This window comes from Nerophis ophidion, linkage group LG01 (assembly GCF_033978795.1).
Source record: "Nerophis ophidion isolate RoL-2023_Sa linkage group LG01, RoL_Noph_v1.0, whole genome shotgun sequence".
Lineage (NCBI taxonomy): Eukaryota > Metazoa > Chordata > Actinopteri > Syngnathiformes > Syngnathidae > Nerophis > Nerophis ophidion.
The window spans coordinates 41,845,318-41,857,817 of NC_084611.1; the positions used below are offsets into that span (position 1 = coordinate 41,845,318).

The following is a 12,500-nucleotide window of genomic DNA, read 5'->3' on the forward strand; positions in this document are numbered from 1 at the left end:
TAAACAAACAATGGGAATACCACAGCAAGATATAGTGACATTAGCTTGGATTCAAACTCGGATTTCAGCGATTTAAGCGATTCAACAGATTACGCATGTATTGAAACAGATGGTTGGAGTATGAAAGTATTGAAGAAGAAACTGAAGCTATTGAGCGAATAGCTCTTGACGCTATTCATAGCCATAGCATGGCCGAATAGCTGTGTTAGCATCGCCGGTAAAATGTGCGGACCAAACGATCAGGACTTTCGCATCTTTTGACACTGGAGCAACTTAAATCCGTCGATTGGTGTTTTTTTCGCATTAAATGTGGGTGGAAGGAAACGTAATATAGTTGCAAATGCATCTACGGGTTATCCATACATCTCTGTACCATGTCTGCTTTAGCACCGCCGGTAAATAGCATGTTAGCATCGATTAGCTGGCAGTCAAAATCAACAAAACTCACCTTTGTGATTTCGTTGACTATCGTTGCAAATGCATCTGCAGGTTATCCATACATCTCTGTGCCATGTCTGCCTTAGCATCGCCGGTCAAATGTGGAGACACTCCAGCACATTCAATGGGGGTCTGGCGGCAGACACTTTCGCATCTTCGCGTCAGTGGTGCAACTTCAATCCCTCCCTGTTAGTGTTGTTACACCCTCCGACAACACACCGTCGAGGCATGATGTCTCCCTGGTTCCAAAAAATAGTCAAAAAAACGGAAAATAACAGCTGAGACCCGGTGTTTGTAATGTGTTGAAAATTAAAATGGCGGGTGTGTTACCTCGGCGACGTCACATTCTGACGTCATCGCCTCCAGCGCGATAAACAGAGAGGCGTTTAATTCGCCAAAATTCACCCATTTAGAGTTCGGAAATCGATTAAAAAAATATATGGTCTTTTTTCTGCACCATCAAGGTATATATTGACGCTTACATAGGTCTGGTGATAATGTTCCCCTTTAAAACCTCTTCTGACTCCGGCACTTACAAAAGGCATGCGGTAAATTTAGGCCTGCGCTTATAAATTTGAGTGTGATGTAAGGATACCATCATGAAACGCACATTTAATAAAATAAAAACGTTATTATGGTCTTACCTTTACTTATAAATGAAGTCCATGTGCAGCTCCTTCTGATCAAAAGCATCGATAACTGGTTTATAGAAGTCTTCCTTATCTTTCTTCAGTTTTAAAAGTCTCTCTGTCTCGATGGAGATCTTCCTTTATTACCTCCTACTTCGATTGAAAGTTCAGTTTAGAAAACTGTTTTATTTTAGATATGTAATCCTCTATGTTAAAAGTGCAAGCAAGAGGGAAAAAAAATGATCGCTGCTCACTCTTGCTGCTTGTTGTCACTTCTTCTGCAGCCGAGTAGTCGCAAGAAGGATCACTAGCGCCCTCTACCACCAGGAGGCAGGAGTCATTTAATGACTCATATTTGACACACGCAGCTACGGTATATTAATAAAACATAGCTGCGTACTGTTCTTTTTAGCATATTCAATAGCTTGGACCTCAAATCCTACTGAATAGCTCTTAATATTCTTCCCCTTTATGCAATTTCAAATGATTGAAATCAGCCTCCTCCATTTTAAAAATGATGACAGGTGAAGTGTCACTCATGACGTGACGAGTTTGACCCGGCGGAAATTGTAGGCATATGCTAATTATTTTGCGAAACGAGTTTGACCCAGCGTACATTTTAGACATGCGCTAACAAAAATAATATTTTGCGAAACGAGTTTGACCCGGCGTTAATCCTGAGCTGGCGGTAATGCTAAGCATGCGCTAATTATTTTGCGAAACGAGTTTGACCCGGCAGTAATTCTAGGCAGGCGCATACTATATACCCGGCGGCAATTCAAGGAAATACTGTAGTCATATATTAAAATTTGACAGCAAATAATGACAAAACTAAAGGTTGGCAATTCAAATTGTGAATGTGCTTTAATTCTGAAGCTTTCGCCCAGGGTGTTTCAGACACTGGGAGCAAAAAAAAAATTGTAATGGAAATAACTGGAATAGTAATGAATAATATTTTACCTTCAAAATAATTACATTTGTTAGACTGTTGAATACAGGTTGTTTGTGTTCTGCAGACCTTGAGCAGGCAATGGTTGGTCATCAAAAAGAACGTCTTTCTCAGCCGCATGGGGAGAGCTCCACTTGGCGGCAGGAGGATCTACAGCCCCCTCATCTTAAAAAGGAAGAGGAGGAACTTGTGGTCACCCAAGGGAGAGAGCGTCTTCCGGGACTGGAAGAAACTGTTCTGACTGTTGTCTCTGTGAAGACGGAAGACGACGAGGACGAACCACAAGACGACAACCTCTCAGCTCCACTATCATGTAGTGATGACATGTCGTCACACTCTCCTGACGATGAAGACTGGGACCATCCCCAAGATACAGACTGTGAAGGTGATCTTAGGACTCAAACTGACAACAAACACCCTGAATGTTCTGAAAAGAAAACAGGCAAAGAATGTTTGCTCTGTTCAGTTTGTGGCGAAAGATTTTCCCAGGAGGACAAGTTCACTAAACACACGAGAACACACAGAGAAAAACGCTTCCGTTGTTCCGATTGCGGTTTAGGGTTCTTTCGAAAGTCCCATATGGTCTCACACATGAGAACACACACAGGAGAAAAGCCTTTTAGTTGCTCAGTTTGTGGCGAAAGTTTCACTCGAAAGGTATCGTTGAATACACACATGAGGTTGCACACTGGAGAAAAACCTTTCAGTTGTTCGGTTTGCAGTGAAAAATTCCCCCGAAAGGTATCGTTGATATCACACATGAGAGCACACGTTGGAGAAAAACCTTTCAGTTGCTTGGTTTGCTGTGAGAAATTCACTCGAAACGAATCGTTGGTATCGCACATGAGAACACACACTGGAGAAAAACCTTTTAGTTGCTCGGTTTGCAGGCAGACATTTGCACAGAGGTCCACTTTGAACTCACACATTAGAACACACACAGGAGAAAAGCCTTTCAGTTGTTCGATCTGCGATAAAAGATTCTCTCAAAAGACCAATATGCTATCGCACATGAGAACACACACAAGAGAAAAATGCTTCAGTTGCTCAATATGTGGTAAAAGTTTTGTGAGAGAGGTATCGCTGATTGCACATGAAACGGCACACACAGGAGAAAAAGTGTTTGATTGTTCAGTTTGTGGTAAAATTTATTCGTACAAGAAAACACTGACAGCGCACATGCGGACACACAACAGCGAATAAATATTTTACTGTCTTGTTTGCGCTGAACGATTGTCAAATCCTAAAAGTGCAAGCGATGATCTGCTGTTTATCTTCTAACATGAGGAGGAGCTTATTCACATGAAGTAATGCTTTTGTGGTGTAATAAAGAATGTGTCCATCAGCAAATGTTAACAATAAAATTGAATCATTCATACACGGTATCGAATCTTAGTTAATTCTTCATACACTAAATTTAATTGTAATTGAATCATTTATACATGATATCGAATCGCATCAAATCAGTCTGTTTTATCAATGAATCGTTTTTGTATCGCATTGTAACCCATGCATTGCGATGCGAATCAAATTGTCCTTCACAAAGAGATTTAGACCCTTAGTGGGTGCCCTGAAGAGGACATCTTAAAGTTGATTTCTAAATCCTGGATGTAGATCAGAATCAGAAGTATTTTATTAATCCCCGAGGGCAAATTATGATTTTCAGCACAATCCCATTCATCATCAGACAAACATTACAGGGAGACAGAACAGGATCGCTGACGGGTCTGCCAACTTCCGGCGCCCCTTACAAAAAAAGGTATGTAGGTAAAAAGAAAAACAAAACAATATTCAGTCTAAGCCTGGGCCCCTGGAGAAAGTGTCCAGACTGAGGCCAAGGAGGAAAAAAACCCATAGCCATAGCACACATAAACGTGTGTAAGAGGGGTAACATAAAATACATTAAAAGGGCAGAGCTGATGCAACCAGTTGCCACTCCAGCAGTGCCATTTCTACATACAGCTACAAAAGCAAAACAAAAAAAAATATTTTAATAATTAACCAATACCGTATTTTCTTGAATTGCCGTCGGGGCGCTAATTAATTTAAAACCTCTTCTCACTCCAGCACTAACCAAAGGCATGCGGTAAAGGCAAGCATGCGCTAATTATTTTAAAACCTCTTCCCATTCATGCGCTTACCAAAGGCATTTAAATTTAGGCCTGCGCTTATAAATTTGAGTGTGATGTAAGGATACCATCACGAAAAGCCCATTTACCGGTAATAAAAAAAACTTTATTATGGTCTTACCTTTACTTATAAATGAAGTCCATGCGCCGCTTCTTCTGAACAAAAGCATCAATAAATTGTTTATAGAAGTCTCCCTTATCTTTCTTCAGTTTTAAAAGTCTCTCTGTCTCGATGGAGATCTTCCTTTAATTATTACCTCCTGCTTTTATTGAAAGTCCAGTTTAGAAAACTGTTGTCACTTATTCTGCAGCCGAGTAGTCGCAAGAATGATCCCTGGGATCACTAGCGCCCTCTACCACCATGAGGCGGTAGTCATTTAATGACTCATATTTGACAGACGCAGCTATATTAATAAAACATTTTTTCAAAATAAAGCGCTTTGAAAGACGCAACTACAACAACAAAAAGTCAGCTCTCCACCACCATGTATTTAGAAATCCTGAAATCATTTTTAAGGTTGTATTTTTTCTCTAAAATTGTCTTTTTGAAAGTTATAAGAAGCAAAGTAAAAAAAAATAAATGATTTTTTTTAAACAAGTGAAAACCAAGTCTTAGAAATATTTTCTTGGATTTTCAAATTCTATTTGACTTTTGTCTGTCTTAGAATTAAAAATGTCGAGCAAAGCGAGATCAGCTTGCTAGTAAATAAAAAAAAATAGAGGCAGCTCACTGGTAAGTGCTGCTATTTGAGCTATTTTTAGAACAGGCCAGCAGGCTACTCATCTGGTCCTTACAGGCTACCTGGTGCCCGCGGGCACTGCATTGGTGACCCCTGGTTTTCGAAGGTAATAAACTTTTTATTCTCAATACATGAAAATATTCGATTTATGATTAATGATTCATACGATTATCACTGTCTGAAAGAAGTTAACAGGGATTACTGTCGTAGTGAGCGTGTGGCACACTCACTAAAGGCAATTACCGGTGTAACTATTTATAAATGGTTGATTTCTATAGGCTAGTAAGGTAAAGTGTTGTACCTGACAAGTTTTGGCTACCTTGCTTCTGCAGCTTTCATCAGAAGTGTCACGTGATGTTAGCATGACGTTGTCTGTGACGTGTTATATGGCGGCGTCAGCAGCCATTTGAGCCTCCCCATCACCATGGCAATGACTCGGCTAACTGCTGGCTGCTGTGCAGTGAGACCGTATTGCTATATGAATTATATTATACATTTCCACAGTTTAGTTAGCTGAGGTCTATAATGTACAATGTATTTTGTCAACAACTGTATGTGTGTAACGTATTTCTTGTGCTGGGCAATCATAAAACGCCTGCGGAGATCCACTGTGTGAGGCTCGCAGTAATCCGGCCTCCTGGTGGTAGAGAGCGCTAGTGATCCCAGAGATCATTCTTGCACTACTCGGCTAGGCCTGCATGGGGACATCTGAAGCCGGTATGTTTTAAAGTTGTCGTTTGCTTGCATATGGTAAAAACAACCGTCCAACATTTTACAACTAATTGTGAACTTATAGGTGCCGACCATCAGGGCCGAGTTGCGACGAAAGATGTGTGTCGATGTTGAGATTTTAAGTCGACTTGGTAATTCTATCTGTTTGCTAATAGTAGCTACTAGCCGTACCCATGTATTTTCTATGGGCGGTTAGCATCGGATTTTAATCCTGTTTCCTCCAATGTTTCTAAACCGATTGAATTTATATTTATGTTGAGTCTTAATTGTGGGTTCCTAATTATGGTGACTGAGTATTGTGGCGTTTTAAAGGGGAACATTATCACCAGACCTATGTAAGCGTCAATATATACCTTGATGGTGCACAAAAAAGACCATCTATTTTTTTAACCGATTTCCGAACTCTAAATGGGCGAATTTTGGCGAATTAAACGCCTTTCTGTTTATCGCGCTGGATGCGATGACGTCAGAATGTGACGTCGCCGAGGTAACACGCCCACCATTTTCATTTTCAACACATTACAAACACCGGGTCTCAGCTCTGTTATTTTCCGTTTTTTTTACTATTTTTTGGAACCTTGGAGACATCATGCCTCGACGGTGTGTTGTCGAAAGGTGTAACAAAACTAACAGGGAGGGATTCAAGTTGCACCACTGGCCCGAAGATGCCAAATTGTCTGCCGCCAGACCCCCATTGAATGTGCTGGAGTGTCTCCACATTTGACCGGCGATGCTAAGGCAGACATGGCACAGAGATGTATGGATAACCTGCAGATGCATTTGCAACGATAGTCAACGAAATCACAAAGGTGAGTTTTGTCGATGTTGACTGCCAGCTAATCGAGGCTAACATGCTATGCTAATCGATGCTAACATGCTATTTACCGGCGGTGCTAAAGCAGACGTGGAACAGAGATGTATGGATAACCTGTAGATGCATTTGCAACTATATTACGTTTCCTTCCACCCACATTTAATGCGAAAAAAACACTTACCAATCGACGGATTTAAGTTGCTCCAGTGTCAAAAGATGCGAAAGTCTTGATCGTTTAGTCCGCACATTTTACCGGCGATGCTAACGCAGCTATTCGGCCATGCTATGGCTATGAATAGCGTCAAGAGCTATTCGCTCAATAGCTTCAGTTTCTTCTTCAATATTTTCATACTCCAACCATCTGTTTCAATACATGCGTGATCTGTTGAATAGCTTAAGTCGCTGAAATCCGAGTTTGAATCCGAGCTAATGTCGCTATATCTTGCTGTGCTATTCCCATTGTTTGTTTACATTGGCAGCACTGTGTGACGTCACAGGGAAATGGCCAGTGTATTCGCAGAGAGCCGAAAATAAGGCACTTTAAAGCTTTATTTAGGGATATTCCGAGACCGGTAACATTTTGAAACAAACTTCAAAAAATACAACAAGCCACTGGGAACTGATTTTTATTGTTTTTAACCCTTTTGAAATTGTGATAATGTTCCCCTTTAAGTTCATCTGCATTTTTTATTGTACAGTAAAGACAATGAATGAACACTGCCGCTGGAGCGCGGTTACACTATGATGTCATAGTGACAACACTGTGTCGCTGTATGAACTGCGAATGCACATATGGACTGCGATCAGTCTCATATGGCTCCTATAAACTTGAAGAACCTTTGATTTTACTTTTTATGAATTACCTGAATTAAACCAACATTGTTTGTTGAGATTCCTTTCTGTTTTTTTCTTTTGTTTTGAATGGCCATTCCTATTAATGTCTGTCCACTAGTTGTTGCAATGTACATGTTTAAATAACACCAGTATCATTTAAAGTATTTAATTGTGTCTGTCCTACTCTCACCGAGTCAAAATCTAGACTTCTGATTAGCCCAAATATTGAGAACTTCTACCATACTATATTATTTTGACAATCGCCCTTACGGGGGATTGTCAAAATGCCAGCGTATGCTCCAGCACCCCCTGCGACCCCGAAAGGGACAAGCGGTAGAAACTGGATGGATGGATGGATGGATGGATGGATGCTTAAAATGTCTAAAATATGGATATATGTAGATATCTATCTCCGTTATTAGCTAAAGTACCTGCTACATTAAGTTAAAGTACCAATGATTGTTACACACACACCAGGTGTGGTGAAATTTGTCCTCTGCATTTGACCCATCCCCTTGTTAACCCCCTGGGAGGTGAGGGGAGCAGTGAGCAGTAGCGGCCGGGAATCATATTTGGTGATTTCACCCCCAATTCCAACCCTTGATGCTGAGTGCCAAGCAGGGAAGAATGCTGGTTTGAGCTTTTAAACATAACCCGTTAACTGCTGCCAATCAAATGTGAAGTGAATTGAAGTGAATTGAATTATATTTATATAGCGCTTTTTCTCTAGTGACTCAAAGCGCTTTACAATATCTAAGTTACATTCAAACCAGTGTGGGTGGCACTGGGAGCAGGTGGGTAAAGTGTCTTGCCCAAGGACAGTACAGCAGTGACTAGGATCGCGGAAGCGGGAATCGAACCTGCAACCCTCAAGTTGCTGGCACGGCCACTCTACCAACCGAGCTAAACCGAATAAGATACTTTATAGCAGGGGTCACCAACTTTTTTGAAACCAAGAGCTACTTCTTGGGTACTGATTAATGCAGAAGGCTACCAGTTTGATACACACTTAAATAATTTGCCATAAATAGCCAATTTGCTCACTTTACCTTTAATAGATGCTAATCTTTATATATATTTTAAAAAAAGGGTATTTCTGTTTGTCATTCCGTTGTACATTTTTTTCCTTTTACGGAGAGTTTTATGTAGAGAATAAATGATGAAAAAAACACTTAATTGAACTGTTTAAAAGAGGAGAAAACAGGAAAAAAAATATATTTTGAAACATAGTTTATCTTCAATTTCGACTCTTTAAAATTCAAAATTTGACCAAAAAAACGAAGAGAAAAACTAGCTAATTCGAATCCTTTTGAATGGAACATCATTAGTAATTATTCCTGATTAAAATTAATTTGAGAATTTTGATGACATGTTTTAATTAGGTAAAATCCAATCCGCACTTTGTTAGAATATATAACAAATTGGACCAAGCTATATTTCTAACAAAGACAAATCATTATTTCTTCTAGATTTTCCAGAACAAACATCCATTGTTCAGTTTTTTCCGTATTGGCCCTCTGAATAGGGGTCGTCACTCAGCATGAAAGGAATTACTCGCTCTGCACTTTTTTGCTTGTTTTATTTGGTACTGCAACAGCAGCAGTAGCAGTAGTAGCAGCAGCAGTAGCAATAGCAGCAGCAGTAGCAATAGCAGCAGCAGTAGCTATAGCAGCAGCAGGTAATAACCTAAAAGTAAACATGAACACAACAAAACAATGTATCTATTTGTGAATCATCATAATGTAAATAATAGACATGAATTCATCAACTGAACCATATTGTTGTCAACCATGATATGACATTATCAATCACTGTGATTTTATCCTAACTTGTTAATTTTAGCAATACATTTTATTATCATCATTAATTTATGTCATATAAGGTTTTAAATGTGATCAGAATCATTTATAATGTCGCCATGATTCATGGACAAGCATACGAAAACAAAACATAAAACACAGGCGATCTGTTTGAGCCACACATTACACATTTATGAGAACTACATTAAAGAACTACAAATCCCATCAGCCAAACCAGGAAGTAAAGTGCCGGTATTTTCAAACTCAAACCAAGAGTAAAACTACGATCACTCAAACTCAGCCGGACACACACAATGTGACAACACTCTAATACAACATATTTCAATCAGCACATTACTGTGGTTGTACCCTTTAATTTAATAATTTTGCCAATGTCATTCAAAAGCTAAAACAGTGCGTGTTTGCTCTGGCTGTCAAACAGCCAGCTCGCCGCACAACAAGCGCCGCGGACTTAGGGAACACACAACAAACAAAAAAGAAAGGAAGCGAGCAAACGTGGATTTTAAACAATAGTTCAGTAGATCTAACCAAGAAAAGCGGACATAAAATGATCTTACCAGTTGGGTATGCCGGTGACGAAGCACGCTGTATTTTACCAAACGAACAATGACACCATTTTTTAAAAGCTACCTAAGTAGTCACCTGACAGTGGTAGCCACTCCCATCTTAAAATTCCCAAGCAAGCCCGTCATAAATACATTTACATATAACAAATACACATAGTAAATCCAACATCCATCCATCCATTTCCTACCGCTTATTCCCTTTGGAGGTCGCGGGGGGCGCTGGCGCCTATCTCAGCTACAATCGGGTGGAAGGCGGGGTACACCCTGGACAAGTCGCCACCTCATTGCAGGGCCAACACAGATAGACGGACAACATTCACACTCACATTCACACACTAGGGACCATTTAGTGTTGCCAATCAACCTATCCCCAGGTGCATGTCTTTGGAGCTGGGAGGAAGTGCCTCACCAGCCATGAACCTCACCGCACGTCACTGGTGTGTGTGTGTGTGTTTGTTTGTGTGTGTTCGTGTGTGCGTGTGCGTTTGTGTTTGTTTGTGTGTGTGTGTGTGCGTGTGTGTGTTACACAGAACATCAATTTCCACACTTCTAACAGTCCAAGGTCCAGTGGACCGGACATCTTATATGTAATAGAAATGTGTAGGGAGGGTGTATGGTGTGTAATCATTAAATATGTATTATGATATATGTTCTTCACAGAAAATAAACCAAAGTCAGCGAGTCTCAGTTTGAAAAATTAATTAATTGTATTGTTTTTCTTTTAATAAAATATGAAAACGGGTCCCACAGACCCCAACACCACACAAGGGTTAATACATGACGATCATGAAAATGTTTGTGCTGTGACATTTTCCCGGAAAAGGGTGGAATGCCATCTCCGGGTTGGGGAGGAGACCCTGCCCCAAGTGGAGGAGTTCAAGTACCTCGGAGTCTTGTTCACGAGTGAGGGAAGAGTGGATGGTGAGATTGACAGGCGGATCGGATCGGTGCGGCGTGTTCAGTAATGCGGACGTTGTATTGATCCGTTGTGGTGAAGAAGGAGCTGAGCCGGAAGGCAAAGCTCTCAATTTACCGGTCGGTCTACGTTCCCATCCTCACCTATGGTCATGAGCTTTGGGTTATGACCGAAAGGATAAGATCACGGGTACAAACGGCCCAAATAAGTTTCCTCCGCCGGGTGGCGGGGCTCTCCGTTAGAGATAGGGTGAGAAGCTCTGCCATCCGGGAGGAACTCAAAGTAAAGGCGCTGCTCCTCCACATGGAGAGGAGCCAGATGAGGTGGTTTGGGCATCTGGTCAGGATGCCACCTGAACGCCTCCCTAGGGAGGTGTTTAGGGCACGTCCAACTGGTAGGAGGCCACGGGGAAGACCAAGGACACGTTGGGAAGACTATGTCTCCCGGCTGGCCTGGGAACGCCTCGGGATCCCCCGGGAAGAGCTGGACGAAGTGGCTGGAGAGAGGGAAGTCTGGGCTTCCCTGCTTAGGCTGCTGCCCCCGCGACCCGACCTCGGATAAGCCGAAGAAAATGGATGGATGGATGGATGGATGTTTCTATATGACTGTTGTTATTCCAGGGCTTCACGGTGGCAGAGGGGTTAGTGCGTCTGCCTCACAATACGAAAGTCCTGCAGTCCTGGGTTCAAATCCAGGCTCGGGATCTTTCTGTGTGGAGTTTGCATGTTCTCCCCGTGAATGCGTGGGTTCCCTCCGGGTACTCCGGCTTCCTCCCACTTCCAAAGACATGCACCTGGGGATAGGTTGATTGGCAACACTAAATTGGCCTTAGTGTGTGAATGTGGGTGTGAATGTTGTCTGTCTATCTGTGTTGGCCCTGCGATGAGTTGGCGACTTGTCCAGGGTGTACCCCGCCTTCCGCCCGATTGTAGCTGAGATAGAAGCCAGCGCCCCCCGCGAGCCCGAAAGGGAATAAGCGGTAGAAAATGGATGGATGTTGTTATTCCATTTGAAAGCAATTTACAAGACCGTCACTAGATGGCAACATTACGACTGATGTTTTCGCTGCCGTAAATCTCAATAGAAGACGTAAAAAGCGGAAGTTTGCGAGTGCGGACCAAGCGCGTGGTGTTTTGCCGAATTGAAGCAGGAAAAGACGATTAGAAAATGTCATTTTACAAAGACTTGATACGAGAACGGTTGATGCTGGCGGCCGATGAAATATTCGCCATGTTTGAACGAACGATAGCGTCGTACGAGGAGGAACTTTCTCGAACAAGAGAAAAGGAGCGACAACGCGAACATCTGGAATCTGCTAGCAAGACTCACACCGTGCTGCGGATCCAAGGTTTGTTTACATGCTGAACTTAATGATTTAAAAAGACTTTATGTCGCTAATACAAAGCGAGGGAGACGACATTATGTTTTTAAAGTAAAAAAAAATAGTATCCAAGATGGCGGCCAACGTACATTGTTTACTCTATAGATTGCTGTGTTGCATGTACTTGTACTGTGACAGAGGAGTTTACTCTGGATGCAGACTGCAGGTCTGCTGATAGCGTCCTAGGACAAGGACTTCGGTCAGAGAGAAGGACCCAATTACTTTTTTTTTAAGGCACACTTTAATCTTGAAATTTGGACAAATTGCCGGGCCGACATCGTCCCATATAGGCATACTTGCCATCCTTGAGACCTCAGAATTAGGGAAATACTCAAAAGGCCCGCTGGTGGTGTGTGTGTGTATATATGTATATATATATATATATATATATATATATATATATATATATATATATATATATGTATGTATATGTGTGTATGTATATATATATATCCATCCATCCATCCATCATCTTCCGCTTATCTGAGGTCGGGTCACGGGGGCAGCAGCCTAAGCAGGGAAGCCCAGACTTCCCTCTCTCCAGCCACTTCG

The 12,500-nt window shown here is 41.6% G+C and overlaps 2 protein-coding genes across 3 annotated transcripts in view; both read left to right on the top strand.

The window, feature by feature from the left end:
* LOC133554475 (gastrula zinc finger protein XlCGF8.2DB-like) overlaps window positions 1-3,394 on the top strand; it is a 5,213-nt gene extending 1,819 nt beyond the window's left edge. For both annotated transcript variants that reach the window (XM_061903299.1, XM_061903307.1), the window contains one exon: window positions 2,084-3,394. In XM_061903299.1, coding sequence (XP_061759283.1) covers window positions 2,098-3,219 — 1,122 coding nt within the window. In that variant the 5' untranslated portion in view covers window positions 2,084-2,097 and the 3' untranslated portion in view covers window positions 3,220-3,394. The remainder of the gene's footprint in view (window positions 1-2,083) is intronic.
* Window positions 3,395-11,622: 8,228 nt separating this feature from the next.
* Window positions 11,623-12,500, top strand: part of LOC133554490 (uncharacterized) — a 17,125-nt gene continuing 16,247 nt past the window's right edge. Inside the window, exon 1 of the mRNA XM_061903318.1 lies at window positions 11,623-11,915. Coding sequence (XP_061759302.1) covers window positions 11,735-11,915 — 181 coding nt within the window. The 5' untranslated portion in view covers window positions 11,623-11,734. The remainder of the gene's footprint in view (window positions 11,916-12,500) is intronic.